This window comes from Staurois parvus, unplaced genomic scaffold, assembly GCF_062004578.1.
Source record: "Staurois parvus isolate SC_StPar_1 unplaced genomic scaffold, SC_StPar_1.0 ptg000315l, whole genome shotgun sequence".
Lineage (NCBI taxonomy): Eukaryota > Metazoa > Chordata > Amphibia > Anura > Ranidae > Staurois > Staurois parvus.
This window is the reverse complement of record NW_028318111.1, coordinates 14,580-37,500: the sequence shown is the minus strand read 5'-3', so window position 1 is coordinate 37,500 and position 22,921 is coordinate 14,580. Positions and strand designations below refer to the sequence as shown.

At 43.5% G+C, this 22,921-nt stretch overlaps 1 protein-coding gene across 1 annotated transcript in view; it reads left to right on the top strand.

Annotated features, from left to right (window-relative positions):
• Positions 1-22,589, top strand: part of ZNF142 (zinc finger protein 142) — a 38,850-nt gene extending 16,261 nt beyond the window's left edge. The window contains exons 6-9 of the mRNA XM_089683559.1: positions 2,508-2,685; positions 6,678-9,837; positions 14,273-14,378; positions 21,997-22,589. Of these exons, the coding sequence (XP_089539685.1) occupies positions 2,508-2,685; positions 6,678-9,837; positions 14,273-14,378; positions 21,997-22,463 (3,911 nt within the window). The 3' untranslated portion in view covers positions 22,464-22,589. The remainder of the gene's footprint in view (positions 1-2,507; positions 2,686-6,677; positions 9,838-14,272; positions 14,379-21,996) is intronic.
• The last annotated feature ends 332 nt before the right edge of the window (positions 22,590-22,921 follow it).

Sequence of the window (22,921 nt, the reverse complement as noted above, 5' to 3'; positions counted from 1 at the left end):
GCCTGGGATCCCAGGAACTCTACAGCAGCGGATGACCTACAAAATGTTTAAGCTGCATCAGGATTATTTTTAAAAGAGAAGTGCAGGATTAAAAAAAAAAAAAACATTTATACTTGCCTAGATGGTTGCAGCTGTCCTTTGCAGGTTCTACACCGAGAACTGAGCGATCAAAGACCAAAGATTGCTTAGTTCTCTGAGCACAGACTGTCAATCACCGCTCTGTGCTATGCTCCTCCAGTGCTCAGTGGCGCTCCGGGCTGTGGACGGGCGGGAGCGGCTAGCTCAGGTTCTCAGCAGTGTGATGAGAGGACGAGCCAGCTGCTGGTCAGGCATCAGGGTGGATCCTGACAATATTGTCTGCAGGACATTGGCTGGAATGGCTTTGTGACGTCAGCTGAGCAGGTTTTAACCCACTGTCGGCTGAATCTGATTCACAGTAGTGCAGAATTGAGTGCATTGCTATGACCAAAAGGTTTAGATTTAGAAGTTATGTTAAATATAAAACAGAACTCTAGCTTAGAACAAAATTAAAATTAATAATCCATTAACCCCTTGGCGCCGAGCGCACGCAAATATGCCGCCCCACTGGACTTGGCTTTTTTCCGTGGAGGGGGGGGGCGCATATTTGCGTATCTATCTTTGTGTTGAGAGTGCGCCAAGTCACCTGATCGATGTGATGGCTTCTGATTGGTTATCACAGTGATCAGTCACTGCGAAGCCCGCCCCCATGTTTTCCCTCTCTGAATGTATTAAAAAAAAAAATAGATCAAGGTTTGATCTAGGTCAGTGCCAGGGTTAGTGTTTGGGTCAAGGTCAGGGTCAGTATTTTTTTAGGCAGGATTTAAAAGAAAAAAAAAGTCTATTAGTATCAGTGTCAGTGTGTTTTAGGTAGGATAAAAGAAAGAAAAATGTGCACTATAGTTTCTGGGCTGTACTAGCCACTTCCCCCCCCTTCCTGACCAGGCCATTTTTTGCATTACTTTAACTGACAATTGCGCTGTCGTACAACGCTGCACCGAAATTAAATTTATGTCCTTTTTTTTCCCAGGAATTGAGCTTTCTTTCGGTGGTATTTGATCGCCTGTGCGGTTTTTTTCTTTTTCGCGCTATAAAAACAAGACCGACAATTTTGAGAAAAAACTATTTTTGACTTTTTGCTATTAAACAAGTCCAGTCCAAAAATTTTAAAATCAAATTTCATCATAAAATTATGCCAAAATGTATTCTGCTCCACGTCTTTGCTAAGAAAAAATCCCAATACGTGTAAATTAATTCGTTTACGTGAAAGTTTTTTTTTTACTAGTAATGATGGCGATCAGCGACTTATTGCGGGACTGCGGCGGACATTCTGACACGGGGGGGGGAACTGACTTGGTGTCACTGACATCCCCGGTGACACCTACAGTATACAGTGATCAGTGCTAAAAAAAAAAAGCACTGACACTGTACTAATGGCACTGGGCAGGAAGGGGTTAACATGAGGGGCAATCAAAGGGTTAACTGTGAGTAGGGAATGTTTTACTAGGGGGCGAGGGGTGTGTGTTTCACTGTAAGCGACTCATGCACGCCTCCTACCCGGAAATGCGAAATCACGTTTATGTATGTGATTTTGCGCACCCGTGCTGCCCTGTAGCAGTATTTCTACTATAGGGCGGTGGGGATGCGGCTAGGGTACAAACGACAATCAACATACACATATGTGGTATCGTTGGGATCAACAATAGTGAGAAATTTTTTTTTTTGGGGGGGGGTTGTTTTTTGTTTATAGGTTATGGTATCAGCAAGAGATATACAACTAAATTTAAAAAAATAATTTTTTTCTGTTTTGGGCCAGTTTTCCTTTGATAAATATAAAAATCAGGAGATATCCATTACCATTTACCACCAAATTAAAGCCTGATTTGTCCTCAAAAAAACGCGGAATAATCCACCTGGATGCAAAAAGTAGTTGTGATGATATGTACAGTTTTACGAACATGTCAAAGTTGCAAAATTGTGCTTAGGCATTAACATTTGGTTCACCCTTAGGCACGAAGGGGTTAAAGTATAATTAAAGGCAAAACTTTTGTTTTAATTTTTCATAGGGTGGAGAGGAATTGGAACACCCATCAGGTTATAATTTGTGTCTGTGACCCCGGAAAAGGAGATTCACTCTCTTTATTTTTCCTGTTTAACAATACCACGTTACCGCGGAAAATGAAAGAAAAATCACATATTTTGTATTTTCCCCAGTACAGGAATAGAGGGGACATTTCCCAGTGGGGGACACCAGCCCATTTGAAAACCAAGGATTTCCCTCACTTTGGAGAGATACCCTCTCACTTCCTAGTTTGGTTATGGGACAGGAAGTGAAGGAAAGTCCCCCATATGGGAAACAGATGGCAAAAATAAACTGACAGTGTTAACTCTACCTTACCCTATCTATAATCTGTGCTCATATGATAGCTATGATCCATCGATTCACGATTTCTAATCTAACATTTTTTTTTTTGTTTCCAATCTGCCAGGAGAGAAGCCCCACAAATGCAGCCAGTGTGACTTCACTTGTCGGGATTTGAGCTACCTCTCTAAACACATGCTGACACACTCCGCAGACAAGAACTACATGTGTACGGAATGCGGATACATCACCAAGTGGAAACATTACCTGAACGTACACATGCGTAAGCACAACGGAGACCTCAGGTCAGTGTCACCAGGCTCTTACATGGCACGATGTCTTCTTGTAGTAATGATGGATGAAGAAATCTTAGATGCCAGGCAGATTTAGGGTTCATGTACACTGCAGCTGATAAACTCACATTCAGGAGCTGTTCAGCATTTTTTTCAGCAGCCCCTGAACTCACCTTAATGTTTTCCTATTTGTCCATGTACACATCTTCGTTTACAGTCATTCACAGGCATTTGAATTTACAGTCGTTTTTTTGAATGCAGAAAACTTGCGTTCAGCAGTTGATTTTATCAGCGTTTCAAACGCAAAACGCTTGTAATTGCGGCTAAACGCGGAAAATCGCATTTATAAGCGTTTGTGTTTGAAATTTTTTTTTTAACTCTTCCAGTTCCCGATGCTGTCCTGAGCCTTTTTTCATCATGAAAAATGCATATAAAGCGTTTTCAAGGTACTCAAATGGACAAAACACTGAACACAGGATGTTCCTATCAAGCTTGTCACACATTGTAATGACCGATTCACACCTCAGACCTCTCCCACCCTTGGAAACAAAAGATATGTTAATGACCATTCACACCTCAAATTCCTCATGAAGACCCCCTGCCAGGTGGCCTTAATGACTCCCTCCACCAGACACCTTTCCCCCCCTTGGAAACAAAAGATATGTTAATGACCATTCACACCTCAAATTCCTCTTGAAGACCCCCTGCCAGGGGGCCTTAATGACTCCCTCCACCAGACACCTTTCCCACCCTTGGAAACAAAAGATATGTTAATGAGCATTCACACCTCAAATTCCTCATGAAGACCCCCTGCCAGGTGGCCTTAATGACTCTCTCCACCAGACACCTTTTCCACCCTTGGAAACAAAAGAAATGTTAATGAGCAACTCACACCTGAGCTAATCTCAACACCTACTGCTGTCTCTGCTTCTACTCTCTGTATTTCTCTGAAATAGTTAATAATTTACCACTTTTCAGTGCATTCTGGGCATTTGGGAGGTTCTCCTGTGCTTATCTTTAAAAAACGCGTATAAACGCAAACGCGTATAAACGCGTTATGCAAACGCGGCTAAACAGATGTTTTTTAAGCTACGTTTTCCAGCAGTCAGTTTCTATCGTTCAGAAGTGTCTCGTGAACATGGGGCCTTAGAGTCTTTGTAAACTCAAACAAGGAAGTCTGAAAACTTTAAAGACCAAAGGGCCTGGATAGGTCCTCTGAATGTCAATAAAATATACAGTACACAGGAAGCACTACAGGTGTATTTGAAAGTCCACTTCATTTTATTAGTAAAAAAAATATCCATAATGGCACTGGATGGGGATTTCACAAAACGACGGGTAAGAATAAAAGAACGTATAAAAAAACAAAAGAGTAGAATTGTCTTTGTTCAAGTCAGTAAGTCCAGAAAGAACGAGTATGATAGCGACAACTCCACTGTCAGGGCTCCAGGTATGACCAGAGATGTGTGGACTGACACAGGGAAACGCAGGCTTCAGGTATAGTATAAACAATACAATTTATTAAAGACTAAACAATACATAAATGCAGTGCAAGACTAAACATAAACACAGTGCAAACAAACCAAACCTCCAACAGATAACAATAAGAGCAATACTAAACGTAGTCGGGCAGGCCGGGTCAGTAGCAAATGGGCAGGCAAGGTACAAGGAGCAGGCAGAAGAGTAGTCAGGAAAAGCCGAGGTCGGTACAGGCAGAGTTCGTGCAGAGTCAGGATTCAAGCAGGCAGGATCAGGATACAGGGGCCAAGGGAAACTATACACCAAGGCACTGACTGCAGGCCTGGCCACTCCTTAAATACACCTCCTGCAATCAGCCTCAGGTGATGACTTGATTGCAGGAGTGAGCTTCTGGCTGCTGAGAGCACCCGCTGGCCAGCCCTGGTACTGCAGCCCACACGGCAGGTGAGTCCCACCACCAGTGGTGAGTCCATTCCTGACATCCACACTCAGATCAAAGCTAATCTGTGGATATATAAGGGAGCAAACAGGGCACCAGCTAAGTGCAGTAGTAAAAACACATTTATTAATACTTTACAGGTAAAGTTGATCCAGGGAATATCCGATTGCCTCTCGGGGGATCAGGAAGGAATTTTTTCCCCTGCAGGAGCAAATTGGATCGTGCTTTGCTGGGTTTTTTTTTTGCCTTCCTCTGGATCAACTGTGGGTGTAGGATTATAACTTTTTTTTTTAATGGTTGAACTGGATGGACTTTTGTCTATTTTAAGCCAGACTAATTATGTATCACACAGTTGCTTCAACCATTTTTGGAAAGTCCCATAAGTTCAGTCTCTCTAAGGTTCTTTCTTGTACCCCACCGTATTGGGCCATACACGCAGCGTCATAAAGAAATGGGTGATCCTGCACTCTCCATGCCTCTGCGGTAGGTGAGGTGACCCGGAATACTGGGAATGATGTTATAGCGCTAGCGTGACTTGATGGTTCTCACTTTCTGAGTATGGAGACATCGCCGGGCACTGGTTCCGGGCGCGATGTCATTACATTGACGCGTTTCATCCGCCAGTCATCGTGGACTTCTTCAGTTCAACCATTTTTTTTCAATGGTTGAACTGGATGGACTTTTGTCTTTTTTTCTGCCAGACTATGTAATTATGTAAGATAATTGACAACTCAGTGCAGTAAAAGGTGTATATCACTTATCACAAATATATTGCCAAATTCCCTGAGACACTGTAGGTCCTTTTGTAACTGGGAGCTGCTCCAGCAGCTGCCAGCCTGTAAGGAAGCATTGGGGACTGCAACTGGATGTACTGGAACCACCATAGACCAGAACCTGTGCTTCACGGTGGTTCCAGTACCTCCAGTTACGATCCCAAGTGATACGCAGTGAGGTGCCATTTGTCTGTGTTAATAAAGCTGGTTTTACTACTACACTTAGCTGGCACCCCCTGTTTGTTCCCAGTTTATGTTATTAGTCACAGAGGTATCTGTAGATAACCAATTAGTTTCAGTGGCTTCATAAGTTTCCTTTCCCTGTTAAAGACACAGAGGGGGAATGTGACGGGAGTGACTTTGGGTGGGGGGCCCATGGAACACAGCTCACTGTGGAGAGGTGGGGAGACCCCTGTCTCAGCTCCCCATATCCCTATTATGTGTAAGTCACCCTATGCCTGTTAGGGGTGCAGGGTGATATGTCCTGATATTGTCTAGACATGTCTAGGAGATAAGTGGGGTGGGGGTTGTTGATTGTTAATGCCATGTGGTTGCATCCCATTGTTCTATTGTGTATCTTGCTTGGGAGCAAACTATTATGAGATGTATGTGTTTGTGTGTACTGGCTTGGTGGGGGGTGTTTCCAGGAGCCCTCCCCCCTGATGGGACTGTCTGCTGATGTGTCTCTTGTTACTGGGTGTGGATTACCCCACCCTGTGTATATATCTTGTATCTGTGTTTAAAATAAAGTCGTTTATTTCCTGATTTATTTCAAGACGGGTCTAGTCTAGTCTTGTATGGTCAGCGGTGGAGTCTGTGGTCGGTGTTCAGATGGGGAAGTGGTATTATAAAGGAAATACCCAAGCGCAGACTGGGACGGTTCCGTTACAGGGAAATTTACTAAAACTGGAGAACTCAGAATCTGGTGCAGCTGTGTATGGTAGCCAATCAGCTTCTAACTTCAGCTTGTTCAATTATGCTTTGATAATAAAACCTGGAAGCTGATTGGATTCGATGCAGAGCTGCATTAGATTGTGCGCTCTCCAGTTTTAGTAAATCTCCAGAGAGGCTAAGGGAGGCTACAGCGCTGGAACCAAGGAGAGCAAGAGAGGTGAGTATAACGGCTTGCAGGGTACTGGGGTTTTATTTTTTTAAAGAGACTCTTTCAGTCTCAAAATAAATAAATAAACTAGTTTGTTTTCCTTCTAATGGCACCTTTTACAAGCAATCTACAAGCTTTCATTGTGCATTTTACCATTTACTGGTTTTCATACAGAAATTATATTATTTTTCCTATTTTTGTTTTTTTTCAGGTATCATTGCAGTCAGTGTTCATATCGCTGCCATCGTGCCGACCAGTTGAGTAGCCACAAGCTTCGACACCAGGGGAAGACCCTGATTTGTGAAGTCTGTGGGTTTGGATGCAAGCGCAAGAGTGAGCTCCAGAAACACATGCAGGTTAAGCATTCCCAGAGCTCCCAGTTACCCATCTATCAATGCCAGCATTGCAACTACCAGACAAGGTACAAGCAAACCTTGCGCAACCATGAGAACGGCAAGCACACCAAGCACCGTGAATTCTGCTGCGCCCTCTGCCCCTTCCGCACATTCAGCAACACAAGCCTGTTTTTTCACAAACGCAAATCACATGGGTATGTACCCGGTGATAAAGAGTGGCTGGAGAGGTATGCAAGCAAACAGCAAGAGATCAGCAATGCTGACCTGCTATTTCCATACAAAACTGAGGTGTCGGTGAGTCTTAAGCAACCGTCCTCTGGTGATCAACAAGCTCAGGAACATAACTGTGAGGAACTAGACAGCCATGTTGAGGAAAATACGGATTCCCAGACGGCTCATTGCCTGCAGATTGAAGGTCTTACTGAGCCTACTGGAGATGCCAACATATCAGTGGCAGATGAATCATTATTGGCAGCTATTACTCTAGAACCTGTTGAAACTTGCAGTATAGAAATGGAAGACTTTCCAGTACGGTTGGAACTAGCCACATCCAACGAGCTCATGGTCAAAGAGCCTGCTGTGGAGAGCTGTGAAGATCCACTTCCGGAACAGACGGAAATCCTGTGCTTCTCTGAGCCGTTGACCATTGACGAACATATGACCTGTGGGCAGGATTTTGAAGAAGAAGCTGAACCTCAGGCTGACGATCAAGACAAGCTTGAGAACAGTGTATGTGTAACTGCTGTTCACTATAACCCTGAGCCAGTTTTGTGTGAAATTAGTGACCAGTGTGAAGAACTTCCTGACCCTGGGAATAGTAATCTTGAAATCCAGCCTGGAGACATCTCGGTTGAAGTACAGGAGTCCTGGGCTGATGTTGTGAAGGGCGGAGTACAGTTGACCATTGTCTGTGAATCGAGTGGGCTTAACGAGACCAACCTTCAGGTAGTGGAACCTCCTGCTGTCTCTCTGGATGAAAGCTATGATAATAGCAGACCTGAGTCCATACTGAAGGCCTTGAGAAAGCAAGACAAGGAGCAAGCAGAGACGCTTGTCCTGGAGGGAAGAGTCCAAATGTTGGTGGTCCAATCTAAAAGTCAGGTTTACCGTTGTGAAAAATGTTCCTACATCACCAAGAAAAAAGCATGCATTGTCCAGCACGCTAAGAACGGTTGCAGCATGCGCAAATCTGCCTTGATGTGCCAGGAATGTGGAGCTAGCTTTAAACAACAAAGAGGGCTCAATACTCATATCCTGAAGAAGTGTCCAGTGATATTAAAGAAGAAAAGAGCTGGGATCAAGGCAACTACATCATCGAAGACAGTGGAGCAGCATGACAACATCCACCCAGTTCATGATTACATGAATCCAGAAGTTAATATTGATGCTCAAGATCCCAGCTTGCCTGAAAACTGTTTAAATGCCCCAGATCAGTTATCCGCAGGTCAAGAATTGGTGCAAGAACAATTGGAAGAAATTGATCCCGATAGAATAGAAAGTACTGAGCACGAAATTAGTGAGCTCCCCTCAGAGAGTCCAAAGGACCAGGACAATGCTTCTTCTGTGCCAGAGGAAAGGGAAAAATACCAATTTAAAGATGGAAAATTCCGATGCTTATTTTGCGCTTATTCCTGTTCCAGGGAATGTACTATTAATTGCCACGTGAATGAGAACTGCCGGGAAGTAAAAAGAGTATCCTGCACCCTTTGCCTAGCTGTTCTACACTCAGAAACGGCACTGAGAAAACATAACTGCACAAAGAAGAACATTTTAAAGAACCGTCAGGATGAAGAATATGAGTGTGAAAGCTCTGGAGGAGAGGATGGTCTCAATACAGAGGAAGAAGATGATCGAGAACCAAACGAAAGCGTAGATTGTTGTAAAAACACGGCCGTGTCTACAGGCACCTGCAAACTTTCGTGTCCCACCTGCCCCTTTACATGTAGTCAGGAGCGGGCCATGAGAACACACAAGAAAAAAGGTTGTTTAAAACCAGGGGAGCTCCAGTGTTCGCTCTGCTCATTTCGATGCATGTCGACCTCGGCTCTTAATCGACACCGAGACCTTCACCAGAAGTATTCTCAAAACAGAGCACATCTGCAGTGCAAGCTTTGCGACTTTACCTGCAAGCAGCCGCGATGCTTGAAGCAGCATGTACGGATCCGTCACGAAGGGGTTAAACCTCACCGCTGCAAATACTGTGACTTCAGCACCACCCGGCGCTACCGCCTGGAAGCCCACGAATCCCTTCACACCGGGGTTGGACGGATCTCCTGCAGCGCTTGCAGTCGGACTTTTGGCACGAACTCTAAACTACGGCTGCACCAACGAAGAGTCCATGAGAAGAAACCCACGCACTTTTGCAACCTGTGCGATTATAGCGGCTACAGTCAGAACGATATCGCTCGGCACTTGAGCAGCTGCCATAGCGGCGAACTAGATTTCCCATGCAACGTGTGCCAGGCGAGTTTTAGCTCCGAGGCGGCGCTGAAGCAGCATAGCCTGCGAAAGCACCAAGAGAAGGAGACCTATGAATGTTCGCAGTGTCTGTTCTCCTGTCATAGCCAGGCCACGCTCCGATGTCACGTTCAGAAACAGCACCTACAGCTGGAGTGTGCCTTCTGCAAGAAGACTTTCTCCCGCCGGCAGGACTTAGAGGAACATCGTAAATCTCACTTTTCCCACCACTGCCAGCAATGCCAGTTTGCTGCCAAGGACAGGCAGCAGCTAGTTAACCATTATGCAGAGGTGCACGAGTCCTCCGCGCTGCCTGGAGTGGAGGCGGAGGAAGGTCCCCTGCGCTGCCCTTTCTGCTCCTTTTCCTGCCGTCACCAGTTGGTGTATGACCACCATGTCAAGGGCCATGGGGCCACACGGGTCTACAAGTGTTCAGACTGTGAGTACAGCACCAAGAATAAGCAGAAGATCACCTGGCACAGTCGAATTCATACCGGGGAAAAGCCCTACAAATGTCACCTCTGCACCTACGCCTGTGGAGATCCTTCACGTCTTAAGGTAATGGTTCCTTTATTTGTGATAGTGCCACCCCTGTACCACATGTAGGCTTTAGTTACAAAGCTGCATCGCCTATTTTTTCTGTTTCCCAAGGCTGGATCATCTGATATGCAAAATGATTGCCTTGTCAGATAGTAGAGGAGAAAGCAATGCGGAATCAGTAGGATGTATATAAGGTGACAGCGTGTGCCGTCTATGCTTGTGGAGGATGAAGCAGTGCTGGAGCAAACCCACATATATTTTAAATATATTTAAGAATTATTCTTCCCAAATATATTGACATATATTTGAAATACTACAATTTTGGACGTATTCTATATATTTCAATCAAGGTGGATTTGATTTAAATCAAACTGATTTAAATCACGATTTAAATCACTAGTCAGTAAGGCTTGATGTAAATCCTAGTTTTCTACATAAAGACTAATTCTTGCTGGTATAACTTTAATATACAAGTAGATGAAGATTTTTAGAATAACAACTTTTCATATTAGTTTTTTTATCCCCAGTTTAATAGGTTAATCATTCATAGTTGGACAACTTTTCTGTTGTACTTAGGAAGGAGAAAAATAATCATTACCTTAATAATAACAATTTAAATAGATTTATTCAGCTGAAACAATAACATTCCAGCATATGTGATTGGCTTAAACATCCATGTTTGTTAACTAATTTGGCTAAACAAAATATATATATTTTAAGAAACTTAGACGGTCAGCCCCTTCCTCCTCACACTTAGTTTCACTTTCTTCTTGTGCAGATCTATTCCACTCCAAACAATCAGAAAAATATTGTTTCTATTCTATTCACTGAACTTCTTGAAACTTAGCACTGAAGGGGCTGATTCTGTATTCATAGGTTTGTAGAAGTTAGGATGAAGGTCTTTTTCGTAAATCTGTTAATTATAACATTTTTGCTGTGAAGAAGAGGCATGTGATCTCCGCTGAGTCCAATTCAGTTTTGAGAACTGCAAAAGTAAACCGAGCATCTGTGATAATATCTTGTAGGCAGAGAAACTGCCCAATAATCTTACAAAAACCTCTGGAAGAGCATGACATTGTGAATGGATTCATGGAATTTATTTACCAAAAAAATTAAACACATACAGCCTTATTCTACATAATTAAAAAATGAATCTTTATTTCATGATGGAATAACCTTTGGATGGTAATATATTTTCCTCAAAAAGCATTTTATTTTAAAAAATCCAATTTAAATGTAAAAAATCAGATTTTTTAAAAAAAATCATTTATTTTGTATCCACCCTGATTTCAATATACATACTGTATGCTGAAATGCATTTTTTTATATATTACAAAATATATGAAAAATATTTTTTTAAATATATTCTTCAGATTTTTTTTTAACATATAAAAAAGTCATTTTAACCTATATTTTTACATATATTTGTAAATGCATTCCAAAAATGTAGATTGAATGCAATTTTAAAGACATACAGTATATTTGAAAATGTATTTTTTCAAAATATTTTTCATATATTTTGTAATAAAAATGCATTTCAACATACATTATGTATATATGTGTATATGTGTGTGTGTGTGTATATATATATATATATATATATATATATATATATATATATATATATATATATATATATATATATATATATATATATATATATATATATATACACACACACACTGTATGTTGAAATGCATTTTTTACTACAAAATATATGAAAAATATATATTAAAAAAAAAAGTTTTTAAAAATATGTTTCATATGTTTTGTAATATATAATAAAACGCATTTCAACATGCAGTGTGTGTGTGTATATATATATATATATATATATATATATATATAAAAATATATTGAATACGGCCAAAATTGTAGTATTTCAAACATATGTCAATATATTTGGGAAGAATATTTTTACACTATATTTAAAATATATTTTTCTTGCTTGTGGGAAGCCTCTATATAGGGTGACACAGGACAGTGTCAGATAAAGCAGGATGCAGTCTTCGATCAGTAAGCTGTATATACAGTAAGGTGACATTGTAAGCCTGGTCAGATAGTAGAGAAGGAAGCCGTGCTGGATCAGTAGACTGTATATAAGGTGACAGTGGCGACTTGTTGGATAGTAGAGAAGGAAGCCGTGCTGGATCAGTAAGCTGTATATAAGGTGACAGTGGGGTTTATTTACTAAAGCTGGAGATTGCAAAATCAGACTTACTTCTGCTTAGAAACCAATCAGCTTCTACTCTCAGCTTGTTCAATTAAGCTTTGGCAATAAAACCTGGAATCTGGTTTCTATGCAGAAGGGAGCCTGGTTTTGCACTCTCTAGCTTTAGTAAATAAACCCCAGTATGTGCCTCCTCCAGTAACTGTTTTGTGAAACGGTTAAATCAGTGGGTTTGGTTCCGCTTTTTAAAGAGACCAGATATAGTGAATGCAGGGTTCGGGGAGAGCGGATATAGTGAATGCAGGGTCCGGGGAGACCGGATATAGTGAATGCAGGGTCCGGGGAGACCGGATATATTGAATGCAGGGTCCGGGGAGACCGGATATAGTGAATGTAGGGTCCGGGGAGACCGGATATATTGAATGCAGGGTCCGGGGAGACCGGATATAGTGAATGTAGGGTCCGGGGAGACCGGATATAGTGAATGCAGGGTCCGGGGAGAGTGGATATAGTGAATGCAGGGTCTGAGGGGAGCGGATATAGTGAATGCAGGGTCTGAGGGGAGCGGATATATTGAATGCAGGGTCCGTGGAGACCGGATATATTGAATGCAGGGTCCGGGGAGACCGGATATAGTGAATGCAGGGTCCGGGGAGAGCAGATATAGTGAATGCAGGGTCCGGGGAGACCAGATATAGTGAATGCAGGGTCCGGGGAGAGCAGATATAGTGAATGCAGGGTCCGGGGAGACCAGATATAGTGAATGCAGGGTCCGGGGAGACCAGATATAGTGAATGCAGGGTCCGAGGAGACCAGATATAGTGAATGCAGGGTCTGGGGAGAGCAGATATAGTGAATGCAGGGTCTGGGGAGAGCAGATATAGTGAATGCAGGGTCCGGGGAGAGCGGATATAGTGAATGCAGGGTCCGGGGAGACCGGATATAGTGAATGCAGGGTCCGGGAGACCGGATATAGTGAATGCAGGATCCTGGGAGACCATATATAGTGAATGTGGGGTCCAGGGAGACCATATATAGTGAATGCGGGGTCCGGGGAGAGCAGATATAGTGAAGGCAGGGTCCGGGGAGACCAGATATAGTGAATGCAGGGTCCGGGGAGACCGAATATAGTGAATGCAGGGTCCGGGGAGACCGGATATAGTGAATGCAGAGTCCGGGGAGACCAGATATAGTGAAGGCAGGGTCCGGGGAGACCAGATATAATGACTGCAGGGTCCGGGGAGAGCAGATATAGTGAATGCAGGGTCCGGGGAGACCAGATATAATGACTGCAGGGTCCGGGGAGAGCAGATATAGTGAATGCAGGCTCTGGGGAGACCAGATATAATGAATGCAGGGTCCAGGGAGAGCGGATATAGTGAATGCAGGGTCCGGGGAGACCAGATATAGTGAATGCATGGTCCAGGGAGAGCGGATATAGTGAATGCAGGGTCCGGGGAGAGCGGATATAGTGAATGCAGGGTCCGGGGAGACCAGATATAGTGAATGCAGGGTCCGGGGAGACCGGATATAGTGAATGCAGGGTCCAGGGAGAGCGGATATAGTGAATGCAGGGTCCGTTGAGACCGGATATAGTGAATGCAGGGTCCGTTGAGACCGGATATAGTGAATGCAGGGTCCAGGGAGAGCGGATATAGTGAATGCAGGGTCCGGGGAGACCAGATATAGTGAATGCATGGTCCAGGGAGAGCGGATATAGTGAATGCAGGGTCCGGGGAGAGCGGATATAGTGAATGCAGGGTCCGGGGAGACCAGATATAGTGAATGCAGGGTCCGGGGAGACCGGATATAGTGAATGCAGGGTTCAGGGAGAGCGGATATAGTGAATGCAGGGTCCGTTGAGACCGGATATAGTGAATGCAGGGTCTGGGGAGACCAGATATAATTAATGCAGGGTCCGGGGAGACCAGATATAGTGACTTGCAGGGTCCGGGGTTTAGTAACACTTTAAGGTTCTGTTATGGAGTCTTCTAATAATCAGAATTTTTAAAAACTCAGAACTTAGCTGTAATCACTACTACTCCCCAGCCTGTCATACTAGGGCAGTTCAGAACCTAGAATAAAAAGGTTCAACTCCCATGATGCATTTGGAGCTTCTCCTGTTTTGCTCAGTGTAAGCTCTCCTTTCCTTTCGATGATGGTTTGGAGGGTGACAGCGCAGGCACAACATTTTTCAAAGTGTCAGGTACTCTGCTGAGCAGCCCAAAAACCGTCCATCTGTATTGTAGCTTAATGAGTTCCATTTGTGTTCTCTTTGTTTAGTACCATATGCGCATCCACAAGGATGAAAAGAACTACCTTTGTCCTGAGTGTGGATACAAGTGCAAGTGGGTGAACCAGCTGAAATATCACATGACCAAACACACAGGTAAGGAGTAACGCAGGACAGAAATCTGTTTAAAACCTTGTAAAAATAAATTGACCCCAAACCATAATGATTTCCTTTTATGAATCAATTTGAAGGTAAGTGTGATCTGATTGTTCTTCTCAGCCCAGATTTCTTTAACCGCCTCCCACCCGCCATATATGGTAATAACGGGCGCAAGGCGGTTCTCTCGTTCTGGGAGGACGTCATATGACGTCCTCCCATTCTAACCGTGCATGCGCAGCTCCGGGGGCACGCAGCGTGGCAATCGGCGGTGCACTGTGTCCCTCGGACACAGCGGATCACTGATTAACGGAAAGAGCCGAAGATGTTGGCTTGGTCATGTGATCAGCTGTGTCAAATCACAGTGGATCGCATGTAAATAGGAAAATACCGGTTATCTGCATTTCTCTCCTCACGAGCTGTCACGCTGACAGAGGAGAGGAGAGGAGAGCCGGTAATCGGCTTTACTCAGAGGGGACATGTACACTGATCATCAGGGCACTGATGATCAGTGTGCCCTGATGATCTGTGTACCCCAGCAGTGCCACCTGTCAGTGTCCATCAGTGCCAGCTGTCAGTGCTCATCAGTGCCACGTGCCAGTGCCCATCAGTGCCACATCAATGTCACATATCAGTGCCTACCAGTGCACATCAATGCCACATATCAGTGCCTACCAGTGCACATCAATGTCACATATCAGTGCCTACCAGTGCACATCAATGCCACATATCAGTGCCTACCAGTGCACATCAATGCCACATATCAGTGCCTACCAGTGCACATCAATGCCACATATCAGTGCCTACCAGTGCACATCAATGCCACATATCAGTGCCTACCAGTGCACATCAATGCCACATATCAGTGCCTACCAGTGCACATCAATGCCACATATCAGTGCCTACCAGTGCACATCAATGTCACATATCAGTGCCTACCAGTGCACATCAATGCCACATATCAGTGCCTAACAGTGCACATCAATGCCACATATCAGTGCCCACCTGAGCTGCCTTTCAGTGCCACCTATCAGTGCCAGTCAGTGCCACCTATCAGTGTCAGTCAGTGCTACCTATCAGTGCTGCCAATCAATGCCAGTCAGTGCCGCCTATCAGTGCATATAGTATGTTCTGCTCCATGTCTTTGCTAAAAAAAAAATCCCAATACGTGTAAATTAATTGGTTTACATGAAAATTATAGCGTTTACAAATAGCGGTATATATACTGGAATTGATATTTTTATTTTTTTTATACTAGTAATGGCGGCGATCATTGACTTAAAGCAGGGCTGCGGCGGGCATTCTGACACTGGGTGGGAACTGACTGACTGCCACTGACATCCCAATGACACTGGTACAGTGATCAGTGCTGATAAATAGCACTGACAATGTACTAATGACGCTGGGCAAGAAGGGGTTAACATCTGGGGCGATCAAAGGGTTAACTGTGTTGTGTTCTGTTTTACATAATGTGCTGTGTGTGTTTTACTATGAAAACATGCTGCTGTGTATTTATGTGCTGTGCAGAGAAATACACAGCAGCATTTTCTTGCTGGCAGGAGAGAGACCTGCGTTGTTTACACACAGGTCTCTCCCCTGTCAGTGTTACTCGGTGATCGCTGGGTGCTAGCGGGGAATCTCAGGCCGGGACCCGGTGATTGAAATCCATAGCCGCCGGCGCGTATAGGGTAGCGTGCGCGCACGCACGCGCTCCCTAGCCAGATATGCAAATCATGTATATATATATATATGTGATTTTGCACAGCCCTGCTGCCCTGTAGCAGTGTTTCTACTATGGGGCGGCAGGCAAGCGGTTAAAGAAAAATTCCAGATATGGCTATTTTATACATAGTTGCATTGGCCCAGCTTGACAGATGCCCCTGGAAACTGGAAATCACCGTAGTAGAAACCCGGTACTCCAGTGTTCTCCATTTGCTTCCAGGTCCTGTGCTGACCTTGAGGTCGGCCACCCAGCCTGGGCACCATTTAGAGAATGCTTTGCATTCTTTTGAATGAATACAAAGCATCCTCTGATTGGACGAGGTGTATCGGTGGGGTGGTAATGTGAATGCAAAGCATTCTCTCAGTAGTGCCTGTGCTAAGCGGTTGAACTCCTGCGTTCAGAATGCAGCAAACCATCTGCTGAGCACAGGACCTGAATGCCAGTAGAGATCTCTGGAGTAGCAGTGTCTACTCCAGTATTTTCCAGCTTCCAGTGGCATCAGCCAGGCATGGTATATACAGTGAAGGAAATAAGTATTTGCTCCCCTGCTGATTTTGAATGTTTGCCCACTCACAAAGAAATGATCAATCTAAAAATCGAATGTTTGGTGTAATGTAACACTGAAAGACAGAATAGCAACAACAAATTCAAAAGAAATGCGTCTAACAAATGATGACTGATCTGCATGTTCATGAGGGAAATAAGTATTTGATCCCCTTCACAAAACATGACTTAGTGCTTGGTGGCAAATCCCTTGTTGGCAATCACAGAGGTCAGACGTTTCCTGGAGTTGGCCCCCAGGTTTGCACACATCTCAGGAGGGATTTTGGCCCACTCCTCTTGGCAGATCCTCTCCTAGTCATTAAGGTTTGGTGGCTGACATTTGGCAACTCAAACTTTCAGCTCCCTCCACAGATTTTCAATCGGATTAAGGTCTGGAGACTGGCTAGGCCCCTCCAGGACCTTAATGTGCTTCTTCTTGAGCCACTCCTTTGTTGCCTTGGCCGTGTGTTTTGGGTCATTGTCATGCTGGAACACCCATCCACTACCCATTTTCAATGCCCTGGCTGAGGGAAGAAGGTTCTCACCCAAGATTTGATGGTACATTGCCCATCCATCATCCCTTTGATGCGGTGTAGTTGTCCTGTCCCCTTACCAGAAAAACCCCCCAAAGCAGAATGTTTCCACCACCATCTTTGACAGTTGAGATGGTGTTACAATACACTTACCATTCGATTTGTAGACCAATCATTTCTTTGTGAGTGGGCAAACATTCAAAATCAGCACGGGATCAAATACTTATTTCCTTCACTGTAGATGGGCGCTTTTGTCAAAGCTGGACCAATGTAACTGTCAGGACTCCGGGTATGACCAGAGGTATGTGAACTGACGCAGGGAAACGCAGGCTTCAGATATGTTATAAACAATATAATTTATTAATACTAACAATACATAAACGCAGTGCAATACTAAAACATAAACACAGTGCAAACAAACCAAACCAAACCACCCCAGATAACAATACATACAATGCAAGCGAAGTCAGGCAGGCCGGGTCAATAACAATCGGGCAGGTAGGAACAGGAGGAGCAGGCAGAGAGTAGTCAGGTCACGAGCCGGGTACAGCAACTAACGGGCAGGTAGGTACAGGGGGTCAGGCAGAGAATGGTCGGGGTCACAAGCCAGGGATCAAACAGGAGAAGTCAGCAGAGGTCGGGATCAGGCTGGGTCGGCAACAAGTAAGTCAGGCAGGAACAGGAATGCAGGTAACAAGATACAGGGGCCCATGGAAAAACACACACCAAGGCACCGACTGCAGGTCTGGCCATCCCTTAAATACACCTGCAATCAGCCCCAGGTGATGGCTAATTGCCGAAGTGAACCTCTGGTTGTTGAGAGCACCCGCTGGCCAGCCCTGGTACTTCAGCCCACAAGGCAGGTGAGTCCCACCACTATTGGCAAGTCCATTCCTGACAGTAACTATGTATAAAATATCAACTATACCTGTAATTCATCTTTAAAGTCTTTATTTCAAAGTGCAACGTGGACCTTTCACAAGTGTGCATGAATACATTACTTACATAATGTATATACACTATACAACAACAGTGTCATTTGTAGGTAAATCTCCACCTTTTATTGAAAAAAAAACAAACTCAGTGGCTAATGCCACTAGCCTGCTGCAGGCAGAAGGAAGTATTTCCTCAGTCTCATTTCCCCCAATGATCAGACTGTACATTGTAACTTTGTAGTAAGTCACAAGGCGAAGGGCTGCAGCAGGGGGTGATCCATGACAGACATGTTTGACCACAAGCAAGAACTGCACATGCACCAGGATTTACATGACCCCTTTCTCAGCTGCCCTTATCCCTATTATGTGTAAGTCACCCTGTGCCTGTTAGGGGTACAGGGTGATATGTCCTGATATTGTGTAGACATTTCTAGGAGATCGGTGGGGTGGGGGGTTGTTGATTGGTAATGCCATGTGGTTGCATCCCATTGTTCTATTGTGTGTCTTGCTTGGGAGCAAACTATTATGGTATGTATGTGTTTATGTGTATTGGCTTGGTGGGGGGTGTCTCCAGCAGCCCTCCCTCCTGATGGGACTGTCTGCTGGTGTGTCTCTTGTTACTAAATGTAGATTGCCCCGCCCTGTGTCATTATGCAGGGAGGGGGGATTGTCCCCTGAGTGTATATATCTTGTATCTGTGTTCAAATAAACTAGTCTATCTCCTGGTTTACTTCCAAGACTGGTGTCGTCTAGTCTTGTATGGTCTGCTGTGGTGTCTGTTGTCGGTGTTCGGATGGGGAAGCGGGACCCAAAGTGACTCCTGCTACAGTGGCATCTCAGCATTTCAATCCAGGGAGTAGATGGTGACCCTGGATGATGCCTAAACAAAGAGATTCTATTCTTCTGGAGAGAAAAACAGATGATGTTACCAGGGGGATAGTGTGACCTCTCTGAGGAGTCATAAATCATTACACTGACACAAATTTTTTAGAATACATGTACTTCAAAAATATATCTGACACTAGGTCCACTTTAATGGAAAATGCCGCCTGTCTTACTCCCCAGTTCTTGTATTTTGCTTTAGTCTACCTTCCATGATTATACATATACAACCTTTTTGTGAATTACAAAAATAAATAAAATAAATAAATTGATTTTAAACATATAATATGCAACAAAGTCCCACTAATCAAAAAAGTGTCCAAAAAGAAAGTCCAAAATAGTGTCCACAAATATCCCAAAATGTATTCACTATTTTCATCCACTGAAAGGATTGGCTCCTATTTCATCCAAAACGCACCTCGAAGTAAAAAATATAATAATATCTAGTGCATTACCTTAATAATAATAATAATAATAATAACAATAATCACCCCGTGCAACCAAAATACACTTCAAAAAACCTTTTGTGCAAGGAAAAAAAAAAAAAATCCAAATTATTTTCTTATAGTGCATATAATCACACAAATCAAACTGTGAGCACTCTGTGGTCACTGCAATTCAGTGTCTACCATCAACCAACACACAGTAGTACTAAATACTATTACCCTCTATGAGTATTGAAATGCTCAAACAATACTATGGAAAAATATTCCTCCACATTATCTTCCAAGAAGTTTTTTCCAAGGTCCTCAGAGAGATAAGAAGGGTCTCAGGACTAGTATTCAAAGCATAGGGATAACTTTTTATTCATCACTTACATTGAGATTTAAAAATATCAGCTCCAGACATGGTTTCAAGCTTTTTCAACCAAACACCATAGAAAACCATGTGTTGAAAACCAACAAAATGGCCGCGGCGACAATTCCAGTCTACGTACGTGCGTCTTGACGTCACTCCACTAACGCGTTTCGTCACTTCCGGACTTCGTCTTCAGACACTGAATTGCAGTGACCACAGAGTACTCACAGTTTGATTTGTGTGATTATATGCACTATAAGAAAATAATTTGGATTTGTATATTTTTTTTTTTCCCTTGCACAAAAGGTTTTTTGAAGTGTATTTTGGTTGCACGGGGTGATTATTGTTATTACTATTAACCACTTGAGCTCCAGAGGATTTACCCCCCTTAATGACCACGCCTCTTTTTGCTACGCGGCGCTGCACTAATTCAACTGATAATTGCGCGGTCATGCAATGCTGCACCCAAACGAAATCTACGTCCTTTTTTTCACACAAATAGAGCTTTCTTTCGGTGTAATTTGATCACCTGTGCGCTTTTTTTTTTTCACGCTATAAACAAAAAAACGCCAAAAATTTTAAAGAAAAACAATATTTTTTATTTTCAGCTCTAAAAAATATATAGTAAACTCCAAGTTGGTTATAAATTTAGGCCAAAATGTATTCTGCTCCATGTTTTTGGTAAAAAAAATCCCAATAAGTGTATATTGATTGCTTTGTGTGGAAGTTATAGCGTCTACAAACTATGGTATAAATACTGCAATTTATACCATTTTTCTGTTATACAGCGCTGCGCTAGTTTAACGGACAATTGCGCGGTCATGCAATACGGTACATAAAAGAAATTTACATCCTTTTTTTTCCCACAAATTGAGCTTTCTTTCGGTGGTATTTGATCGCCTGTGCGGTTTTTATTTTTTTGCGCTATAAAAAAAAAAGGCTGACAATTTTGAGGGAAAAAAAAACAATATTTTGGACTTTTTGCTATAAAACATGTCCAGTAAAAAAAAATGCAAAAATCAAATTTAGTCATAAATTTCTGCCAAATGTATTCTGCGACATGTCTTTGCTAAAAAAAAAACCCAATACGTGTAAATTAATTGGTTTACGTGAAAGTTATAGCGTTTACAAATGGCGGGAAAGATACTGGGATTTTTAGTTTTTTTTTATACTAATAATGGCGGCGATCAGCGAATTATGGCGGCGATCAGGGACTTATGGCAGCGACCAGCCACTTATGGCGGGACTGCGGCGGACATTCTGACATGGGGGGTACTGACTTGGGGTCACTGACATCCCCAAAAACACTAATACAGTGATCAGTGCAAAAAAAAAAAACTGACACTGTACTAATGGCACTGGGGAGAAAGGGGTTAACTTTATTTTGCAGGGAAGGGTTATAGGAGTGAGGGGGAGTGTTTTACTAGGGGGCGGGGCTGTGTACTGGGCGGGACAAGGCTGACCGAGAAAGTGAAACTATTCTTTCTCGATCAGCTCATCCTCGAGCTGACAGAGACGTGACAGACAGCACAGCTACTGCAGCTGTGCTCTCTGTCACCGTATACCGCCGATCGCCGGGACATAGCCGCTAATGAGCGGCTGTGACCCGGCAACTGACATCTGCGGCGGTGATCCACAGGACAAATGGGGCGGCAGCGCGCCTCGCACGCGCCCCCTATTTGTTTACAAAACGCACGTTTTAAAACGTGGTTTTGCCTGTGAGTGCCGCCCTGCCGCCGTATATGTACAGTGGCTGGGCGGCATGCGGTTAAGGTAATGCACTAGATATTATTATATTTTTTACTTCGAGGTGCGTTTTGGATGAAATAGGAGCCAATCCTTTCAGTGGATGAAAATAGTGAATACATTTTGGGATATTTGTGGACACTATTTTGGACTTTCTTTTTGGACACTTTTTTGATTAGTGGGACTTTGTTGCATATTATATGTTTAAAATCAATTTATTTATTTATTTTATTTATTTTTGTAATTCACAAAAAGGTTGTATATGTATTGTTGCACTTTCTAGGGAGAAAGTATTGACTTTTTGAGGGTTTAAAAAGGATAAGGGTATACATTGATTGAATACCTTCCATGATTATCATCCACATTAGTATTCACACTGTACACTAGGTGAGCGGTACCTGTAGTTCCAGACACCCGAATAGGCTCCCATTGTAAATGCATCGCCCTCCACTTTTCAGGTTTGAAGCCATACCAGTGCGAAGAGTGCAACTACTGCACCAACCGAGCCGACGCGCTGCGTGTCCACCGGGAGACCCGTCACCGCGAGGTCCGCTCCTTCATCTGCGAGCAGTGCGGCAAGGCATTCAAAACTCGCTTCCTTCTGAAAACCCACCTCAAAAAGCACAGCGAGGACAAGCCGTACGTCTGCAACGTGTGCCAGCGCAGCTTCCGCTGGCCGGCAGGACTGCGCCACCACTACCTCACCCACACCAATCAGCAGCCTTTTTTCTGTCAGCACTGCCCATACCGGGCCAAGCAGAAGTTCCAAGTGGTGAAACACTTACAACGGCACCACCCCAACCATCCGGATGTAGAGAAGGGGGTGGGGAAGGAGCCATACCTGTTCTCCATACAGGGACACGACTCTGTGTTTCAGCAGACTCCAGAATGCCAGGTGGACGCTGCGTCCGGAGAAGCACTTTAATCACAGTTTTTGTCATCGTCTAGTTTGAGGTTATTATGAGCTTCCAATGCAATTTTCTGAAGAATGTTTTTTTGTTTTTTTTAAATTTCACCTACAAAAGTGCTGTAATGAAGAAAGGCAAAAGAGTTTGAGATTGTAGTTCTTCCAATATTCAAGGTTTTATTACTTTGAAAGAAACAAGTGTCCACTGACCTCCTTGTGAAATGCTAGATCAGATTTCCCACGAAACATAAAAAAAAAAAAAAACTAGAAACAAAAAACAAAGAGCAGTGCCTTCCTTCCATTTCTGCTTCCATTGTAGTACATTTTCTCTATCATGACAGGTGCTCCTCCACTGAAGACCTCCTGAATTGCCTCAGCCTTGGGTGGCTGAGGTTCTTCCAATATTCAAGGCTTTATTACATTGAAAGAAACAAGTGTCAATACTGACCTCCTTGTGAAATGCTAGATCAAATTTC